Here is a 22567-nt window from a genome sequence, read left to right as displayed (position 1 = left end):
CCCAAATTTCTTGACCATTGGCCATGCTGGCTGGGGCTGATTGGTGCTGAAGTCTGGAGGGTACCAGATTGGGGAAGGATGCCCTAACTTATTCTTGCAGGAGCAAGCTGCAATAAATTTAATAAATGTATGAATGAATGAATGAATGAATGAATGCTCAGACGGGGGCTACATAGCATCATAGCACCATTTTTCCCTATGGTACGAACATAGGATGGGGCGGGCCCTGCTAGACCTAGTCTAACATCCTGTTTCCCACAGTGGCCAACCAGATGCCCTAATAGGAAGCTCACAAGTAGGACATGAGTGCAACAGCCTTCTCCCGCTACTCTTTCCCAGTAACTGGTGTTCAGAGACATGCTCCCTTTGATCCTGGAGGCAGCATGTAGCCATCATGAGTAGCAGCCATGGATAGCCCTATCCTCTATGAAATTGTCTAATTCACTTTTAAAGCCACCTAAGATGGAGGCCATCACCACATCTTGTGGGAGCAAATCCCATAGTTTAACCATGCCCTGTTCAAATCGCACACCTGCCATAAACTCACTGCATGGCCTTAGGCTGACCCACACTCCCATCTGAAATATAGGGATAAAAACATACCAGTCTACCTTACAGAGTTGCTGTAGGGTAGCTGAAAAAAATGCACATAAATGCACGGGCCCCCATGCACAAGCATTATGTGAATAGTGAATATTACAGGGATCTTTGGAAGGGCTAGTAAACTGGGCCCAATTACACTATCCCACATAGGTAAAAGATAGCCTGCAGCCCCCCGCACCCAACAAACACTCACCAACATAAAGGCTTTCACCTTCACTTCCGAGCACAGACACCACTGCAATGAAGTAAAGACACAAGGATGAAGTTAAAATATAGATCAGCATGAGACCGAAGGCAATGACAGCAGAGGCAAGATCCATCATCTGCAGGTGTTCACACTAGCACAGGATAGGTGACCTTTTTGGACCTGTGGCACATTTGGCAATCTGAGAAACCCTTGTGGGCACCACCACAAAATAGCTGCCATGGGAGCCATAGCTAGTTACAAAGGACAAGTAACTTACCCCAATATCTGTGTGCAAAGCAAAGGTGGGGTCTGAGCCAGAGCACACTAAACACCTCGTTTGAGCCCACAGTTTTCAGTGCCTTTTTATTTATTTTTCCCCTCTTTTTCTTAGTGGCTGGATGCACTACAGAGGAAAGCATCTTTCTGCAGCTGCCCACCATCTTCATTTCCTAAGAATGGCCCTGTTCACACGTAACAGTGGCAAATCTTGGGTTAATTAACCCACGGTGAATGCCATTTTGAATATGCAACCTCCAATAAGCCCGATCAGAGGTTATTCCATGGCTGGCCCTGACACAGACACACCAGGAGAGTCCACCCCACCATCGAGAATCACTCTTTTTGATTTCTCATGAACAGCCTCTCTCACCTATGGCCCAGATCCCAGCTCCAATCCCAACGAGGAGCAGGAAGCCGCTGGCAATCACAGCCGCCACTTTCGGCAGAGTCCATCTGCGTGCTCGAAGGCCTCCTGGAAGATGCAGAGAGATGGTTAGACAGCAGAGCTGGGAGCCTCTCCCACTCGCAGCTGGCACTGCCACCGAGAACTCGCGTAAAACTTGCACAGATAGTAGATATGGCGAGCGGCTCACCTCCCCGATTATCAGTGCCACCACTCATGGGGCTTCTCTTGACACCACAAGCACCCCCAGATGGCTCCAGCTCTCCCACACACCCCAGTGTCACGCATTCTCCCTGTCCCCAAGCCTGCCGACATTCAAACAGCTTCCTTTGCCCCAAGTCTAGCCAGGAAAATGGAGGATGCTGCCGCTGCAAAACAACCAGGAAGGGGGAAAAAAAAATGACAGCTGTGTGCCAGCGAGGTACCACTGTGAGGAGACCAGCAGCCATCCTCACACAATGGAGTTCAGCAAGCATGCAATGAGCATCACGGGCACATAAGGAAGTGGCCTTGTACCGCATCAGATTATTTTTCCAGCTAGGCCAGTATTGTCTGCTCTCCAGGATCTCAGACAGAGGGATGTCCCATCATCTGCCACCTGATCCTTTGAACTGGAGATGCCAGGATTGAACCTCTGACCTTCTGAATGCAAAGCATGCTCTATCATGGTGGAGCCAGGGGGAACTGCCACCACGCCCATTCCTTGTGGCCCAAATGGGGACTCCACATTACAAGATCAGGGCAATCACTTGACCAGTGGTGATCCACAACTCTGCAGGAGCTGTTTAGCCTTGAGAAGAGAAGACTGAGGGGAGATAGGATAGCGCTCTTCAAGTCCTTGAAAGGTTGTCACAGACAGGAAGGCCGGGATCTCTTCTCGATCATGCCAGAGTGCAGGACATGGAATGATGGGCTCAAGTTACAGGAAGCCAGATTCCAGCTGAACATCAGGGAAAACTTCCTGACTGTTAGAGCAATACGACAATGGAACCAATTACCTAGGGAGGTGGTGGGCTCTCCCACACTGGAGGCATTCAAGATGAGGCTGGACAGCCATCTGTCAGGGATGCTCTGACTTGGATTCCTGCAGTGAGCAGAGGGTTGGACTCGATGGTCTTAGAGGCCCCTTCCAACCCTAGTATTCTATGATTCTATGGTTCTATTGGCTGTGGGTCCTTCTACAGTCACAGCCCCTTTGCTGGAGACATATGAGATGCCTCGCAGCCATTCGTTCTGCTTCCTGCCCCATTGGAGAAGCTGGGCCATCCTGTCAGCTCCTGGCTAGAAAGAGATACCTATAAAAGCAAGTCCGCAGGCTTTGTGTTTTGGTCTCGCTCCAAGGGGAAACACATGCTGCCAGCTTGTATTGGAGAACTTTTGGTGGTCCTAGAGGAACAATTTCCTGTCTGCCTTTGCGGGGCTCAGACAGACAATTCAGCTGTGCATTGGCTGAGGGGAAATGTGAGCTTTCTTTGCATATATATTCTGCATCCATAAACTGTCTTTTTTTCTTCTTCTTTTGCACAAGTGATTCTGTTACATCTTGGTCATCAAAAGAATCTGATTTGACTGGAACCTGACAGAATCAGGATCCCAGATCAATAGAGAAGCCAAAAGAGAAAGAGCAGGCATGCCCTTCAACCTTTTCAGGTACTAAATCCCAAGGCTCTTCTGGATGCTGTGAACTCCTCTTGAAGGAGGAAATGGTTTGACAACCAAGAAAAGATTATTTGATCCTCTCTCTGCTTGCTGCCTGACTGGCTTGCACACTCTCTATAACCGTAGCACTTCTTCTGGCCTGCAGTCTAATTTAAGCTTGACTCTAATTTAGAGTGCATCACAAAATAATAACAGCAAGATCCAGTGAAAATTAAGCATGTATAAGTCCTTTTTGATTTCAACAGGTGAGCTACTCATGTTCTTAAGACTCTCCCACCTAAGTCAATGGGAGTTATATTGGGTGTTACATATGTGGATCATTTTAATTTTTAATTGGACCTTTTAAAAAATCATTCTTCTCCTTCTCACCTGGTTAAATGGGACTACACTACTACTGTTCCTCTCTGCTTTGCCTCCTGGCTAAGAAGAAAAGTAGTGGTTATTTAGCAGTGGCTTGTATTCAGAAACATAGGATGTGGCTTTAGAAAGGGTCCCAGGGCATGGTCCAAATGCACTTGACACAGCCACCTTGGTGAAACTAAGCAGGTCTGGGTGTGGTCAGTGGCTGAAAGAGAGATTGCTTGGGAATCCTACATATACCACATAGGAAGCTGCCTTATACTGAATCAGGCCATTTACCCATCCAGCCCAATCATGTCAACTGTGACAGACAGCTCTCCAAAGTAGTAAGCAGGAGTCTTTCATAGCTTTGTTACCAAAGATCTCTTTCTCTGGAGATGCTGGGGATTGAACCTGTGACCATTTGCATGGAAAGCATGTGCTCATGCCACTAAACTATGGCCACCTTGAGTTCCACCATGGCAAAAATGGTGGGATATAAATGGAATAGTAACTATAGGGTTTATTTTCTACTGTAATTCTACACACCTACTCCTTACAAAAGCTTATGTCACAATAAACAAGGCCCCCGGCCATTTTTTTTTCATTTGATTCCCTTGCTTGACACGACTTGCCATAGTGTTGCTGCACAACTTTGTTTGCTTTGGCATTCCAGATGAACTCGTGACTGATGATGATGCAATCAATTTACAGCAGAAGAATTCCAATTCTCAGACATCTTACAACTTTCACCCCCCTTCATGGCTCACTGCCTTGTTGTGGCGAAGGGGCTTGCATAACTCAGTGAAGCCATAAGCTATGCCATGCAGGGCCACCCAAGACGGACAGGTCATGGCGGAGAGTTCTGACAAAATGTTGTCCACTGGAGAAGGAAATGGCAACCCAGTCCAGTATTCCTGCCAAGAAAACCCCATGGAACATATCACAAGGCTAAAAGATATGACGCCAGAAGATGAGCCCCTCAGGTCGGAAGGTGTCCAATATACTACTGGGGAAGAGCAGAGGGTATTTCCAAGTAGTGCCAGAAAGAGTGAAGCGGCTGGGCCAAAGCCAAAAGGACACTCAGCTGTGGATGTGTCTGGTGGTGAAAAGAAAATCCGATGCTGTAAAGAACAATATTGTTTAGGAACCTGGAATGTCAGATCAATGAATCAAGGTAAGCTGGAGGTGGTCAAACATGAGATGGCAAGATTGAACATCGACATCTTGGGAATCAGTGAACTAAAATGGACAGGCATGGGCAAATTTAATGCAGGTGACCATTATATCTACTACTGTGGGCAAGAATCCCTTAGAAGAAATGGAGTAGCACTCATAGTCAATAAAAGGGTGGGAAAAGCAGTACTGGGGTACAATCTCAAAAACGATAGAATGATCTCAGTACGAATCCAAGGCAAACCATTCAACATCACAGTAATTCAAGTCTATGCCCCAACCACTGAGGCCAAAGAAGCTGAGGTTGATCGGTTCTATGAAGACCTACAACACCTTCTAGAACTAACACCAAAAAGAGATGTGATTGCAATGCTAAAGTAGGAAGTCAAGAAATAACCAGGATAACATGAAAGCATGGCCTTGGTGTACAAAATGAAGCAGGACAAAAGCTAATAGAGTTTGGTCAAGAGAACGCGCTGATCATAGCAAACACTCTTTTCCAACAGCACAAGAGGCGACTCTACACATGGACATCACCAGATGGTCAATATGGAAATCAGATTGATTATGTCCTTTGCAGCCAAAGATGGAGAAGCTCTATACAGTCAGTAAAAACAAGACCTGGAGCTGACTGTGGCTCAGATCATGAGCTTCTTGTAGCAAAATTTTGGCTTAAATTGAAGAACGTAGGGAAAACCACTAAACCATTCAGGTATGACCTAAATCATATCCCTTATGAATATACAGTGGAGGTGAGGAATAGATTTCAGGGATTAGACCTGATAAACAGAGTGCCTGAGGAACTATGGACAGAGGTCTATAACATTGTTCAGGAGGCAGCAACTCAATCCGTCCCAAAGAATAAGAAATGCAAGAAAGCAAAGTGGCTGCCTGATGAGGCTTTACAAGTAGCTGAGGAAAGAAGGAAAGCGAAAAGCAAGGGAGAAATGGGAAGATATATCCAACTGAATGCAGAGTTCCAGAGAATAGTAAGGAGAGACAAGACGGCCTTGTTCAATGAGCAATGCAAAGAAATCGAGGAAAACAATAGAATGGGAAAGACTAGAGATCTTTTCAAGAAAATTGGAGATCTCAAGGGAACGTTTTGTGCAAAGACGGGCAGGATAAAGGACAAAGAAGGCAGGGACCTAACAGAAGCACATGAGATTAAGAAGAGGGGGAAAGAATACACAGAAGAACTATACAGGAAAGATCTTAATGTCCCTCATAGCCATGACAGTGCGGTCACTGAACTTGAGCCCGACATCCTCGAGAGTGAAGTCAAGTGGGCCTTAGGAAGTATTACTAACAACAAAGCTAGTGGAGATGACAGGATTCCAGCTGAGCTATTTAAAATCCTAAAAGATGATGCTGTTAAAGTGCTGCACTCAATATGCCAACACATTTGGAACACTCAACAGTGGCCACAAGACTGGAAAAGGTCAGTTTACCTTCCAATTCCAAAGAAGGGCAATGCCAAAGAGTGTTCAAACTACTGCACAATTGCGCTCATTTCACATGCCACCAAGGTGATGCTCAAAATCCTACAAGCTAGGCTTCAGCAGCATGTGAACTGAGAACTATCAGAAGTACAACCGGGGTTTCGAAGAGGCAGAGAAACTAGAGATCAAATCGCCATCATTCGCTGGATCATGAAGAAAGCAAGAGAATTCCAGAAAAACATCTATTTCTGCTTCATTGACTACGTTAAAGCCTTTGACTGTGTGGATCACAACAAGCTCTGACAAATTCTTGAAGAGATGGGAGCACCAGACCACCTTACCTGTCTCCTGAGAAACCTGTATGAGGGTCAAGAAGCAACAGTAAGAACCAGACATGGAACAACCGATTGGTTCAAAATTGGGAAAGGAGTACGACAAGGCTGTATATTGTCACCCTACTTATTTAGTTTATATGCAGAGTACATCATGAGAAACGCCGGGTTGGATGAATCACAGGTCAGAATTTAGATTGCCAGGAGAATTATCAACAGCCTCCAATACGCAGACGATACCACCCTAATGGCGGAAAGCAAAGAGGATCTAAAGAGCCTCTTGTTGAGGGTGGAAGTGGAGAGTGCAAAAGCTGGTTTGAAACTCAACATTAAAAAAAAGAAGATCATGGCGTCCGGCCCCATCACTTCCTGGCATATAGAAGGGGAAGAAATGGAAGCAGTGACAGATTTTATTTTCTTGGGCTCCAAGATCACTGCAGACGGTGACTGTAGCCATGAAATTAAAAGACGCTTGCTCCTTGGGAGGAAAGCTATGGCACACCTAGACAGCACAGTAAGAAGCAGAGACATCACCTTGCCAACAAAGGTTTGTATAATCAAAGCTATGGTTTTCCCAGTAGCAACGTATGGCTGTGAGAGCTGGACTATAAGGAAGGCTGAGCGCCGAAGAATGGATGCTTTTGAACTGTGGTGCTGGAGAAGACTCTTACGAGTCCCCTGGACTGCAAGGAGGTCCAATCAGTCCATCCTAAAGGAAATCAACCCTGACTGCTCATTGGAAGGACAGATACTGAAGCTGAAGCTCAAATATTTTGGCCACCTAATGCGAAGAGAAAACTCCCTGGAAAAGACCCTGATGCTGGGAAAGATTGAAGGCAAAAGGAGAAGGGGACAGTAGAGGATGAGATGGCTAGATAGCATCACCGATGCAATGAATATGAACTTGAACACACTCCAGGAGAGAGCGGAGGACAGGAAGGCCTGGCGTGCTACGGTACATGGGGTCACGAAGAGTCGGACACGACTTAACAACTGAACAACAACTTTCACCAGTATTACCACTAACCTTCACTACCCTAAAACAAATGTTGAGGCAGAGAGAGGAGTACAGAATGACTCAGTAGATCTTTGTGGGGTGCCTGTTCCTATAATCTGGGTGCCACCATTAAAAAGGCCTTGTTCCAAGAAGCACACACTGTAGATCCAATGAGCCTTCAACATAGATTCAAAAAGGTCATGGAGTGCCCAATAGTCCACATATTGAGATATTAGCCCTATATACCATCATTGGTGGAGCATGACACTGGAGTGGGTGGGGAAAAAAGCAGGGCTGGATTAATATCTGTCCTAAGGACTCTACAGAATAGAGCTCTACCAGTTGTCAGCATAGAGTCAGCTGCAGAAAACTAACTCAACAAAGAATCTTGTGGCACCTTAAAGACTAACCCATTTATTTTGCCCTAAGCTTTCGTGTAGACACTGTCCTCTTCATCAGATGCAAGCCTGACACATCTGATGAAGTGGACAGTATCCACAAAAGCTTATGGCAAAACAAATTTGCTTGTCTTTCAGGTGCCACAAAGCTCTGTTGTTTTGGCTGCAACAAACTAAAACGGCTACCCCTCTGGGAATTGTTACCAACTAACTCAGTTCACCCTAGGGTGACCACTTACACATTGCTAAAAAAAGAGGAAATGCATCACAAAGGGACACAGATTATATAATACACACAAACACACCCCATTCTTACCATCATTTAAAGAGAAATATGCAATGCATCTCACCATAGTGGGGAAGACTGTGTCCAGGTAACTTGTGAGCTTGCTCAGTCAGCAGTCCAGGCGCTAACGCTTGATGCGTGTGCCCCTTCCTTTTTAATGGTTTTTCTCTTTAAACCAGAAATGGACTGGACAGCTCTTGGAATAGCAAATGCCTTCAAATAATGGGCTGTCCTCTGTCAAGTAGGACACACGGCCACCCTGGCTCACCCTGTGGAATTTGTCCACTTACGAAGAAAACAGAATACTGGAGAGAGGGTGCCGAGGGGGTCATTTAATGGACAGGCACCTCACTGCCTTTCCCAGACCAGTACAAAGCGGCCAGAAATGTTAATGTTTAAGTCCTGCTCTAGCTGCATGGGGGTGGGAAGACCACGGGATTACAAGGGAGGGGGAAGGAATGCAATGTCCTAGGGCCTTTTTGGAAAGTCCAACTCACCGTCTTTTTCAGCCATTTCAGAAGTGGTTAATCATCAAACCCGCCAAACTGTCCCTTCAGAAATCCAGCCCCTCCGGGACAAGAGGCCTTTGAAAAAGCCTGGAAGCCCTACAGAACAACAACAACAAAAAGGGGGAAGAACCTTAATTCTCCAGACACCCTGGACCATCTAACAGAGGCAGCTCCAGAGGGTGGCAAAGTTGGGCATCCACCATGGCCCCATAAACCAGCAGAAGGCCCCTAACACGGATACCATTCCCAGTTTGCAGAGATTATCCAAAAAGATTATCCAAGTTTGCACAGCCTGAGAGAATTCACAGTTTTCATGCCCTGCCAATGCCAGGCTGGGGGTGGGGCGCTGGGCAGGCAATCCACGGAGGGTGACATGACCGAGGGGCTCCCAAATCTGGATCCACTACTGAAATCTAGGCCTTTCCTCTTTTTGGAGTTAGGGCTGGATAAGCAACAAGCCTATGTATAATTACTACGGGGTAGGTGCCCTCAGAAATAAGTCCCACCACTGAACTCAGTGGGACTTGCTTTTGAGTAAACCATCATAGGACCAGGCTACATGAGTGCGGGATGCAAAACCAGAAAGTCAGCCATGAAGGTAAGCCCTAAGCAATCCACTGTTCCTTCGCCTCTCCAACTGCAACACAGGGATACTAATACCTACAGGTATACAGAGTCTATCCTACAGGGCTGTCATAAGGATTTCAAAGGTAATGCTTGTTAAGCACTTTGTGAAGCACTTTGAACATACAAAAATTATTATTATTATTATTAGCATTTTTATGCCACCATTTCTCCAAGGAGCTCAGGGTGGGTTTACACGGTTCTCCCAAAACCACTTTATCCTCACAGCAATCTTGCAAGATGGGTTAGGCTGAGAGAAGGTGGCTAACCCAAGGTCACCCAGTGAGCTTCATGGCTAAGAGGGGATTTGAACCCTGGTCTCTGTAATTTTACTCCAACACACTTAACTACCACACCACGCTAACTCTCACTATGTTCAGCATTAAGAGTTATTCCAAGCTGCCCAGGGGGGATGTACACATGAGGATCAATCAGCCAGCGTGGGGAAGGAATGGCAGCAGGATGCTATGTAAAGACTGTTTGGCCCGATAGAGGATGCAGCCTCTTCTAACAGAGGTGCCAGCAATACAGGGACAACTTTCCTGGCTAAGACAGATTGCTGCTTGGGTTTCAGTTCTTTTATTGGACAGGATGGCTGATGCTCATGGAACAGAACTATGTTATTTTATACCCTTATACCGGGGGTGCAGAACCGGTTTCCAGCCTGAAGGCCAAATTCCATTTCAGAGAAGCTCTCGGGGGGACAACATCCCACTGGTGGGCGGAGCCAAATGCAAAAGGGGCGGGGTCAAAATACCAGCATGTTTTAGCTGAAAGCACTTACTGCCAGTAAATAAGCCTTAGAAGAGGCATTGCAGGCTTTTTGAATGGGGCAGGGTGCCAGTGCCCAAAAGCCGGGAAAACAACAAATGATTGTGGGGGAGCGGGGAAGGGGTGTGGCCATTTCGGGAAGCCTGAAGGGCCATATTGGGGACCCCAGGATGGCAGATTTGGTCCCCGGGCCTGAGGTTCTGCAACCCTGCCTTATATCATTTCTACAGCAATGTAGGTGCCAGGGCATAGTCTGAAGGCACATGAGGCAGCCACCTTACTGAAGCTAAGCAGGTTTGGGTCTGGTCAGTGTTTGGAGGGGGGAACACCTGGGAACCACATGTAGCCACCTTGAGTTCCACGATGGAAGAAAGGTGGGATATACATGTAATGAATGAATGAATGAATGAATGTGTTCACTGGAGAAAAGATACACTTCTCACTAGGCCGCTTGAAGAACTTTTACAGAAGGTACGAAAATGGGAATAGGCAGGACCTCAACATCAGCCTTTCATATATACACTTCTCCAATATTACATAGAAGCAAATCCACGTTTGAGTAAACACATGGCAGGGAGCTCAAGCCTGTCTGGCTCTCTGGTAAGCATCCTATATAAAAACAGGAAAACTCATTCTCCAAATGCCGATCCTTCTGCAGCCAAAATGGCACAACAGGGAAATCTCAGGGAACTCCAAGGTTTGCTGAAGTACAACAAAACTTTAGAAATAATCTTAAGGGGGATGTCACAAAACCAGCTCAATGGAGACTAAGCACCGTCAGCAGCCACAGAACACTAAGTATCTGCTTGGGGGAGTGGGATGGAAAATGAGGGAGCGGAAATGGACTGGAGTATCCTATGAGAGGGCATGGCTGGCTGAAACCCTGAACTGGAGCACTTCACACTGCAACATTTTGTTGCAAATCCCCCTTGTATGGTACACACTTTTTTTCAAACACATGTATGTCTCATTCACACCTTAGGCTTTCAGGTGCAAACTAAAAAGAACTTAGCTGTGTAGCTTAGGGGACAGGTGCGGGCAGTAACAGCCAGCCAGTCTTGTATAATGGCTAAAGTAGCCTTCCCCAGCCTGGCACCCCTCAGGCGTTGGACTGCAACTCCCATAATTCCCCACTCAGCTATGAAGCCTACACATGGGAGATTTGGGCCAGTCACACTCTCTCACCCTGGCCTACCTCACAGGGCTGTTGGGAGGATAAGTAAGGGAGAGTTACATCTACCACCCTGAGCTCCTGGGGAGAATAGAAGGGCAGAATAGAAGCATGATAAATAATAAATAACAAGTGCTCAACTGCAGGGGAGTAGGGGCCCTAATGAAATCCCCAAGAACTATACCCAGTTTTAGCTAAATCATAAACAGAGCCAACCAAGACTTTTGGCCACCTGAGGCGATGAACAAAATGGTGTTTGAACGGCCCTTCTTTTGAGACTGCTGCCTTCAGAGGTGTGTTTGGTGGCAACCTGGGAGAGGGCCTTTTCAGTGGCTGCTCCCAGGCTGTGGAACTCCCCTCCCACGGGAGGCTAGGTTGGCTCCCTCTCTGCTTTCCTTCCACCAGCAGGCAAAGACCATCTTATTCAAGAAGGCCTTTGGTCTGTAAGTCAGTCTGTTGGGCTGGATGCTGTTTTTTATGTTTTATGTTTTTAATTCTGTAATTGTTATATTTTTACTGTATTTTAAATGTATTGTTCCATTGTTTTAATCAGTTTTAAATGTGCTGGTAAGCAATCTTGATTTTTTGTTAGAAAGGTGGGGTACAAATAAATAATAGTACCTTCCTGCATTCCATGTTCAAAACATGACCTGACTGGCATTGACTCTTCCTTCAACACTGGCGACAGGACAGCATCCTACACTGCACCTGAGGGCAGCTTAGGGAGTGCGGGGCAGGCTGCATGGTTCACATACCTCTGCCATTCAGCACCTCACTGCTACTCCCCAGGATCTGCCGCCTGAGGTAGCCAACTCACTCTGCCCAATGGCAGAGCCGGCCCTGCCCATAAACATTTTTAAAAACACCACCTCAGGAGACCGTTACAAAACTAAGGAGGCTGGTTTTCCTCTGCCCCTCTCCCCCACCCCCCATAATTTAAGTACTGGGCAGTAATCCCAGGTTATTTTATTCCTTTTTTCATCAGAGGCAGCATGCTTCCGAATGCCAGTTGCTAGGGAACACAAGCAAGAGGATGCTATTGCACATATCCTACTTGAGGGCTTCCCAGAAGCAGCACCTGGTTGTTCACTATGGGAACAAAATATTGGACTAGATAGGCCTTTGGCCTGATCAAGCAGTGTCCTTCATAGGTTCGTCCCATGGGGAGAAAATGGTGTGAGAATCCATAAGACTGCATTAACCATGTAGTTCTCCGATGTCACGTCACTCCAGTCTGAGCATTTGTTAAAGATTGCTCCTGCAAGGATAATTTAGCCCAGACTTTCCCAGCCCAGTGCCATCCAGATGTCTTGGACTTCAGCATCCATCAGCCCCAGCTAACATGACCAATGGTCTGAAATGCTGGGAGTTGTAGTCCAAAACATCTGGAGGGCACCAGGTTAGGGAAGGCCCAGCTCTTCTTATGTTCTCAACTCTGTAGGGACGCGTTCCAAAAACAATTTCACCGTTAGCTCAGTCAGATGAGTCACTTTTCAAACAAGAACATCAAACTTCAAAGGTAAGTTCAATTTCCCAGCACCTATCTACCAGGACAACAGCCACAGGAGACCATTTTCCTCCTCCTCCACCACCACCACCACAAACTTCCCATGTTAGCACTGAAGGTAGAGTCTGGAACTTGGGTGGAATATATGTACTTCTCGGGACAAACAGCAGTCAAAGGCTACCCAGTGGAATCTCTGCTTTACAAGAAAGAACTTTATCAAAGCAACTTGCCACAGACTCATTCCTGCACTCACACAGAGACAAGAAGGTAGATAGAGGGCCTATGGTTCTTCCATTTCACCTCACCTGTTGGCCAAGGAGTGAGGGACCAGAAGAAATGTAGGCATCCATGCAACCAAGTTTATGATTACAGAGGTGTCTGGCTTTAAGGGCCAGCCCTACCATTAGGCAAAGTGAGGTGACTACCGCAGACAACTGATTTGGGGTGCCCAGAAAGGGCAGCAAATTGTTGGTTAATGTGTTATTGCTGTATTTTATTTTATTTTTTTACTGCCAGGAAGGGAGAGAGGCACATGTGGGATTTTCTGCCTTCGGTATCAAAATAACTTGACTCACCTTGGGTACTATGTACCTTGACTTATGGGTGGGGGGGGGGGTCACCATTTGTTGCTCTGCCTCAGGGCACAAAATGTCTTATCTGCAAAGACATTTTGCAGATAATAAAGGATCATCAGGGCAGGTGTGAGCTGAGCCCCGCCTTGCCCATTTCCGCAACCCTGCTGGAGCTACAAAGCTTCCCACCACCACCACACCTTTCATGCCTTTCATCCTCAATTTCCTCTGCTCTCTAGAATGTTGAAACCCACCTCCTACTCAGCTAAAGCTACAACCTTTTCATCCCTTCATGCTCTCAAGGCAAGTGGCAATAGAGAACCATTTTTAGGGTCTGTTATCTCCAAGGTCTCTTCCCACCCATCCAGTTGCTACCAAGGGCTTTCTATTATTTGGGATGCCCGAGGCTTGAAATCTGGGAGCCAGGGAGGTGGCAGGTTGTGTCAGTGTCTCAGAAGGAGGTCCTGGTCCACCCCCTTGGGAATTAAGGGATGAGACTGCCCTGTGCATCCAACAATTTTCCTAATGAAAACAGATACATCTTTTCAACAGAAGGCACGCCATCAAGATCATCCCGCATGTTATTAGTTAGCTCTTGGTTGGCACCCTTTAACCACCCAGGCATGTATTCTCTTAGGGTAAAGAGTAGTAAAAGTCTTAACTCATTGCACACACGCACACACGCTCGCAATGCATTATTATTTTCCTCTTCCCTCCCCAGCCCTTTCTCTTTGCGTGTTGTGACTTTTTTGCATTGTAAGCCTGTGGGCATGAAGCTGTCTTGTGTCCTGATTGATTGTAAGTCACTCAAGGAACTTTTTTTGGCTGAGGAGTGAGATAAAACTACTTAAATAAATAAATGCATACTTATTGGATAAACTGGGGTGTGTGTTTTAATCCACCTCAAGGACTAGGGTTACCTGCTTATCCATTTGTATTCCACCCTTTCTCCAAGGAAGTCAGGGTTCCCTCCCCCCATCCACTCCCCCACCATTTTATTCTCACAGCACCCCCGTGAGGTCAACTCACTGAACAAAGGTAACCCAGTGAGCTTCATGGCTGAGTGAGGAGTTGAATCCTGCCCTCCCCAGTCAGGTCCGGCATCAGCACCCAGCACTCAAGCAGCTGCTGGGGCCCAACAAGGCCTACTGCTGATGACTACCCTGTACCCCGCTTTTCAAAGAAAAAATATGTGCAGATGCCCAAACAGTGCTGGGCATCTGAGTCTCACCACCATTTTAATTCCCCACAATAGCCCCACCTAGCACTGCAACAGGGCACAGTAGGGAATTAAAATGGTGGCAAGACCTAGCCACCCTGTGTCTCAGAGCACTGCTGTTGCTGCCCAGTGCTGGGTTAGGCCTGCCAGGACCCACCAACAGAGACAGCGGCCTACCAAGGGATATTTTGCCCAGGGCCCCCTGAAACCTGGAGTCATTCCTGTCTCCAAATCCCAGTCCAACACTAACCACTCTATCAACCACAGTGGTTTATATAGAGTCCAGGGGTGGGGGGAAGTAATTAATTTATATAAAATCAAATTAATTAATTCAGAAGTCACAGGAGGGGGGGCGGTGGTCTTATGCACAAGTGGCATTTGTGAGGGAACAGTTTAGCACAGGGGGCCAGGAAGAGCATCCTATTAAGTCTCTTCCACAAAGATTATAGGCTGCCTTTCGTCCATGAAAGAATCACAGAAACTTAACTTTGAGACAGAAGTGGAGAAGCTCCCACGCCCCTTCACTTACAGAATGGCTAATGAAAGTTTGGAAAATTGCAGAACTGACAAAACTAACAGAGTTTATAAGACTGGGGGCTGGCATATTAAAAAAAATGGAAAATTTAATATTACCTGTTTTGTTATTTTATTTATGTAATTAAGGGACAGTTTTGATAACTATAAGAGTTTTTCCATGGTGTAATATTTTATATGATAGTCACATAGATTAATTTTCTACTATGTGTTCTATACTGTTAAAAAAAATCTTCCTGGTTATTTACAATTGATATTATGTTCCATATAGAATGCATAACATGTAATTTATATAAATAAAGCTTTTTTAAAAAGAAAAAAAGAAAGAAACGTAACAGTGAGAACCACCAAACGTAGACATTTTAATGTTTAGAGAGACGCATTTTGAGTCGGTTCGGCCAAGTCTACCCCGTATCACATTAATAAAGAAGGTACCCCAAAGTTAACTGAAGGGTAACGGAGAAGCCAAGCATTAATCCAAATCTGGGACGTGCTGGCAGCTGGAACACATCCTGAAACAACAGGTCCTTTCTTGGGCCGTTAAAAGATTTCAAAAGAGTACCAAGGTAGGCATGTAGGAAAGAGAGGGGGGTCTCACACATGCACAGGGACATTCTCTAGCCCTTGTCACCGTCCAAATTCTCGTCCCCGAGGATTGGGGGGTCACGAGGAAGGCGATGGAGCAGGAGCAGCAGCCCGGAAAAGAGCCGCACTTACCTCGTCGCCCCACGTCCCTCGGTTGCTGCAGCAGGTCAAGGCTCACCGCCGGGGCACTCGCCTTCCAGCGAAGGGTGGCGCGATCTTCATGGCTGGGGGGCAGGGAAGGGTTAGCGGCGCCGCTGAGAGGTGCCTCCTCGCGCCAGAGCCGTCGAGGCTGCTTACCCACCTGAAACGACCGGGGGCGGGGAGGGGGGGAAGGGAGGAGAGGAGAGGAGAGGAAAGGAAAGACTGGGAAGAAGAGGAGGGGAGGGAGGACCCAGATAGAAGCCAATGGAAGCCGCAGCTATGATCAGACGGACACCTGGAGAGAGACAGAGAGACGGAGGGGCGATGGACGGGAAGGCACTGTGGGAGACCACGGCGTGGGCGTGGCTAACAGGTGGGAGGGGCTTAAAAAAGTTCTTGGATTCCATCCCCGGCTAAGGAAATCATGAGATTTTACCGCCCAAGGGAGGGGAGGGTCTGTGGTTGAGACTGCTGAACTTGCGTTCAGAGGGAGGGAAGGAGGCCCGGACTCCTGGGTTCCATTCCCAGCCTCGAAAGTGGGTTCTGATCCAAAGCGGGGAAACCCATGGCCAGGACTCCTCGGTCTCTTTCACAAATAGCCAGGGAGAGGGAGGGGTTCTCAGCTTTGGGGAGTGGCAGCCTAAAAGTTCCGGGGGAGGCGTCAAAAAAGTAAGGGGAGCGTTTATCTGGGTTGCAGACCTTTTAAAGACAACATTGTAAACATTTTATTATTGTTTGTTTGTTTGTTTGTAAAAACATTTAGGGGGGACAGAAAATTAAGGGGGCAGCCCCCCTCCCCGCCCGGCTACAGGCCTAGGTGGAAGATCTGCCAACATAAGAACCGCCTGTGGTGGATCGAACCAAGGACAGCCGTGTCTCCAGCAGTAACAACCAGTTGCTCCTGGCATCTGGACATAGGGGCGAGCGGGCAGGATGTTTGCGGGCGGAGAAGAGTTTATTTCTAGAAAAAGAGAAGCCCTCGCTCAAGCTCGTCTGGAAACAACATGTCGTCGTGGTCATCATATCACCCCCTCGTCTGGAAGCCTTTTCTCTCTAATCCCAGAGGGACTCTGTAATTAGACTGTGGTGAGGGGAAATGCACTCTGTACGTGCTCAGAGGCACTTTCATCTAGGCTTCTTCGTATATTTCCAGGTTTAAGGCCGGGCATTTGCAGAATACATAAATGTCGGGGGGGGGGACCTTTCACAAATTAAGCTGGGGGGGTTAATTTAACCCTTCCCTTTCACGCTTTCCCTCTTAAGGGCACCATCGCTTCCTACGACGATGTAACAACCAGCGTGGTTTCAGGCTAAAATCAAATCGAACGGTGAACGGATCTCCCCAAAGCTGTTGAATCACTGGAGTGTGTATTGAAGCAGGGCTAGACAGAAAGATCTCTTGGTAGACCTGCGAGTGATTTGCAGGAGATCGCCACGGCTCTCCGTTTCCCAAACGTTTCACAGCCAAATGAATTTCCCCACATAAACGAGGCTGTTGAAACGAAGTGAACTCGGGGCAACCAGGAATCGACTTTTCGGTCAACCTGGTGTAGTTTCTGGGACTCAAAACAAAATCCCGGGCTCCGGATGCGCTCAGAGGCACCCCGTTCTTAAGTTCTAAGGCCTTTGGTCGGGGATCTAGTAAAAACCCCAACAAAGTAGATCCCACCAGACTGAAGTCCTCCGCTTCGTGTTTGAAAGGTTAGAAACAAACGAAAATAGGAACGTGGGTTAGCGCAAGGGCGGTTTAAGAAAGGTGGCTCCTTTATAACGAGCTGGCGCGGCGCCCTGCGCGATGGCTGGCGCATCGGCGGAGCGCTTGGGAGTCATCAGCCCCGGCAGCGTCCCCGCTCCCACCCGACAGCTTCCCCCTCCCTTCAGGGCGGCTCCTTTCTCAATGAGCTCATTGTCCACGGCTCACGCCGCACCTGCGAGCCGGGGAGCGTCTCGGGAGGGGGGGAGGAGGAGCGACGACAGCACGTCCGTCTCCCTCCCACGCGCACAAAAGCCTCTGAAAAGTATCCCAGCCCGCAGGCACAGACGCCCGCCAGCCCCATCAGGACCTCTTCCTCTAAGGATGCCTTTACCTTCCAGAAAAGCGTCTATTTCTGCTTCATTGACTACGCTAAAGCCTTTGATGGTGTGGATCACAACAAACTGGCAAATTCTGAAAGAGATGGGAGCACCAGACCACCTTACCTGTCTCCTGAGAAACCTGTACGAGGGACAAGAAGCAACAGTAAGAACCGGACATGGAACAACCGATTGGTTCAAAACTGGGAAAGGAGTACAACACGGCTGTATACTGTCGCCCGGCTTATTTAATTTATATGCAGAGTACATCATGAGAAACGCCGGGTTGGATGAATCACAGGTCGGAATTAAGAATGCCGGGAGAATGATCAACAACCTCAGATACGCAGACGATACCACCCTAATGGCAGAAAGCGAAGAGGATCTAAAGAGCCTCTTGCTGAGGGTGAAAGTGGAGAGTGCAAAAGCTGGTTTGAAACTCAACATTAAAAAAAGATAAGATCATGGCATCTGGCCCCACCACTTCCTGGCATATGGAAGGGGAAGAAATGGAAGCAGTGACAGATTTTATTTTCTTAGGCTCCAAGATCACTGCAGATGGTGACTGTAGCTATGACATTAAAAGACGCTTGCACCTTGGGAGGAAAGCTATGGCAAACCTAGACAGCATAGTAAGAAGCAGAGACATCACCTTGCCGACAAAGATTCGTATAATCAAAGCTATGGTTTTCCAGAGTACATCATGAGAAATGCCAGGTTGGATGAATCAGAGGTCGGAATTAAGATTGCTGGGAGAATTATCAACAACCTCCGATATGCAGACGATACCACCCTAATGGCAGAAAGCGAAGAGGATCAAAAGAGCCTCTTGTTGAGGGTGAAAGAGGAGAGTGCAAAAGCTGGTTTGAAACTCAACATTAAAAAAACGAAGATCATGGCATCTGGCCCCATCACTTCCTGGCATATAGAAGGGGAAGAAATGGAAGCAGTGACAGATTTTACTTTCTTGGGCTCCAAGATCACCGCAGACGGTGACTGTAGCCATGAAATTAAAAGACGCTTGCTCCTGGGGAGGAAAGCTATGGCAAACCTAGACAGCATAGTAAGAAGCAGAGACATCACCTTGCTGACAAAGGTCCATCTCATCAAAGCTATGGTTTTCCCAGTAGTAATGTATGGCTGTGAGAGCTGGACTATAAGGAAGGCTGAGCGCCGAAGAATTGATGCTTTCAAACTGTGGTGCTGGAGAAGACTCTTACGAGTCCCCTGGACTGCAAGGAGGTCAAATCAGTCCATCCTAAAGGAAATCAACCCTGAGTGCTCATTGGAAGGACAGATAATGAAGCTGAAGCTCCAATATTTTGGCCACCTAATGCGAAGAGAAAACTCCCTGGAAAAGACCCTGATGCTGGGAAAGACTGAAGGCAAAAGGAGAAGGGGACGGCAGAGGATGAGATGGCTAGATAGCATCACGGATGCAATGAATATGAACTTGAGCACGCTCCGGGAGAGAGCGCAGGACAGGAAGGCCTGGCGTGCTATGGTCCATGGGGTCACGAAGAGTCGGACACGACTGAACGACTGAACAACAACAATGGTTTTCCCACTAGCGACGTATGGCTGTGGGAGCTGGACTATAAGGAAGGCTGAGCGCCGAAGAATTGATGCTTTCGAACTGTGGTGCTGGAGAAGACTCTTACAAGTCCCCTGGACTGCAAGGAGGTCCAATCAGTCCATCCTAAAGGAAATCAACCCTGACTGCTCAATGGAAGGACAGATACTGAAGCTGAAGCTCAAATATTTTGGCCACCTAATGCAAAGAGAAAACTCTCTGGAAAAGACTCTGATGCTGGGAAAGACTGAAGGCAAAAGGAGAAGGGGACGGCAGAGGATGAGATGGCTAGATAGCATCACGGATGCAATGAATATGAACCTGAGCACACTCCGGGAGAGTGCGCAGGACAGGAAGGCCTGGCGTGCTATGGTCCATGGGGTCACGAAGAGTCGGACACGACTGAACGACTGAACAACAACACCAGCCTAAAATCCTGCATTTAAAACGGGGATTTCTGCTTCCATTTGAAATGCAGGATCACAACTGACTCCCTTTACATGCACTTCCTTCTCCCCTCGCCTTCCCCACTCCTCCTCCCCGTATCTGAGTCTTCCATTATCTTTAACTGATCTCACTCCTCTTCTTGCCTTTAACTCTTTTCATGGAGGAATCTGAAGCTGAACACAATGGGGTAATTTGACAGCTTATTATTTGCAATCTATTTAAAAACAGATGAAAGGGCATTTAGTGCAGGAGATGCTGTGGATGATCACTGCTCATGTAAAGACTCCACAAACTTCTGTGAAGAAGCAATTTCAATCGCAGGACAAAAGGTCAGTGTAAAGGAGCCCCTAGTCTTCCTTCACATATGTTGGGGCTAAGGTCTCTGCACAAATCAAGCCTCAGCATTCATCAGAACCAAAATTGCCTCAAGCAAAACAAATGAGTCCTTTGCTCTCACAACAATTGTTCTCAGAATTAGTTGATTAATTTGCCTCACCAATTAATCAGCTAAAAATGAGTTGATTAATCTGATGTTTAAATCAATTAAAGGTGTGCAGTCTCTGTGCCAAACGTACTGATGAAGGGCCAGTTCTAGGTTTTGATGTGTGTTGGTTTTTTAGGACAAAAGAGGCAGGGTTGTAGCTCTGATTTGTGTTTTCCCAGTGTCTTTGTGTTAGATTTTAGGATAAAACCACTGTACGGACAGGGTGTGTGTATGTATCTGTATATGTATATATTCATCCCATTCATTCTGATTTGTGTTTAACCAGCTTCTATGTGATTTTCCACAGTGGGTAACCAAAAAGGACTTTCATCAGGGGCTGGATATGGAACAGACGGAGGAGGTACTGCCAAAACAAATGGGCCACTTAGCTCTGGGTACATGAACAGCAGGAGTGGGGGAAAGGGAAGGGGTCAGTGGATTACCCTGTCCTGCAGAACAGGCTCAAGTTCTGCAGGAGGGGCTCAAGTACAGCAGGGGGAGGAACTTTTGGCTGCACATGTTCAGTTACTTATTACCTGGGATAGCTGTTCTGTGCCACCACTCTGAGCTGGAATGGGGAGGGGGGAGGCAAGATCAGACCAAGGGTTGGGCAAGAAAAGAGCTGCCGTTTTCCATCCCAGTTGAACAAGGAAAAGCACAAATGCAGCCAAGCTCATAGTCAAAGAGACATAGCAAAACATCGCTCCCAGAGGTGGGGGAGAGGATTTTAGAGGCTTCGCCCATCCCATGCGCCAAATCTCAACTTTTGAGTATTCTTCATTGCAACAGGGAATTATATGTTTGCCTAGATGAGCACAGTATGCAGGCGGCCAGCTGGCACCTAGGACTGTGATACAGAGAGCACTGGTTGGCACCTATTTTTTTCAATGTTACTTTTACTTATTCCAACATTTATATTCCTCTCTATGCAAATAATCAAGGCAGCCAACACAGACACAGAGACCCAATAAAGTAGCGATAAAATCATCAGCACATGAGCCTCAAACAGTGGTACAGATCCTCAGGCTCGGGGGACCAAATCTGGCTCTCCTGGGGTCCCAATCCAGCCCTCCAGGGTCCCCCAGATGGTCATGCCCACTTCACCTGGCCCCACCTCCTTTCCCCCAACTTTGGTGGGTTTTCGGCTTTTGTGCAGTCCCCCCCTCCCCCATTAACATAAAAACGTAAGAAGGTCCATGCTGGATCAGACCAAGGGTCCATCTAGTCCAGCATTCTGTTCACACAGTGGCCAACCAGCTGTCGACCAGAAACGTGGAAGCAGGACATGAGTGCCACAGCACCCCCCTGCACATGCTCCCCTGGAACTGGTGTACATAGGCATACTGCCTCTGATATTGGAGGTAGCACATACCCATCAGGACTACTAGCCATTGATAGCCTTTTCCTCCAGGAATTTGTCCAGTCCCCTTTTAAAGCCATCCTAATTGGTGGCCATGACTACTACATCCTGTGGTAGCAAATTCCAGTTTAACTCTACCCTGTGTGATGAAGTCCTTTTATCTGTCCTGAATCTCCCACCAATCAGCTTCATAGGATGACCCTGGGTTCTAGTATTTTGAGAGAGGAAGAAAAATGTCTCCCTGTCCACATTCTCCACACCATGCATAATTTTGTACGCCTCTATCGTGTCTCCCCTTACTCTCCTTTTTTCCAAGCTAAACAATCCCAGCTGTTGTCACCTTCTCTCATAGGGGAGATGCTTCAGCCCCATTCCAAAAGCTTGCAAAGCCTCTCCAAAGCCTTAGTTACAGGCAGTAAGGGCTTTAAGCTAAGATATGTTGGTATTTTGAGAATACCTGGTCCTGCTTCTTTTTCCTTTAGCCCCACCCCATTTTCCTTTGGCCCCTCCCACCAAGGGAAGGCAGCCCCCGAGAGCTTCTCTGAAATGGAATTCGGCCTCCAGACTGAAAGAGGATCAACACCTCTGGTCCAAAGCAACCATGTTCAGACTTCAGAGGTTGTATATCTCTATCTATTGTTTAAGCAACAACCATGACAAAAACAGAAGCCCTGTTTCGAGAAGTGGCTAGCTAAGAGGTGATAGTCAGCCATTCATTCTGAGGACCAACCCAGCCAGCTGTGGTGACGCATCTCTTACATGTCCACCCCAATCACAGAGAACATGAGATGAGTTGAGCAGGAGGGTCCTACTGTAATAGTAAAAGGAGCGAGCAAGAGAGGGAAACTGAACCCTTTCCCCAATGCCGGTTGAAGATCTGGGGGAGGGCATGGGCA

The 22567-nt window shown here is 47.3% G+C and overlaps 1 protein-coding gene across 1 annotated transcript in view; it reads right to left on the bottom strand.

The window, feature by feature from the left end:
* Positions 1-16098, bottom strand: part of HPN (hepsin) — a 36092-nt gene extending 19994 nt beyond the window's left edge. Inside the window, exons 1-4 of the mRNA XM_084815418.1 lie at positions 15726-16098; positions 8599-8706; positions 1440-1541; positions 797-838 (exon numbers count right to left, since the gene is read on the bottom strand). Coding sequence (XP_084671544.1) covers positions 797-838; positions 1440-1541; positions 8599-8614 — 160 coding nt within the window. The 5' untranslated portion in view covers positions 8615-8706; positions 15726-16098. The remainder of the gene's footprint in view (positions 1-796; positions 839-1439; positions 1542-8598; positions 8707-15725) is intronic.
* Positions 16099-22567: the final 6469 nt, after the last annotated feature.

This window comes from Heloderma suspectum, chromosome 10 (assembly GCF_057233095.1).
Source record: "Heloderma suspectum isolate Gila_16-S chromosome 10, 16-S_ref, whole genome shotgun sequence".
Lineage (NCBI taxonomy): Eukaryota > Metazoa > Chordata > Lepidosauria > Squamata > Helodermatidae > Heloderma > Heloderma suspectum.
This window is presented reverse-complemented; position numbering and strand designations above follow the sequence as displayed.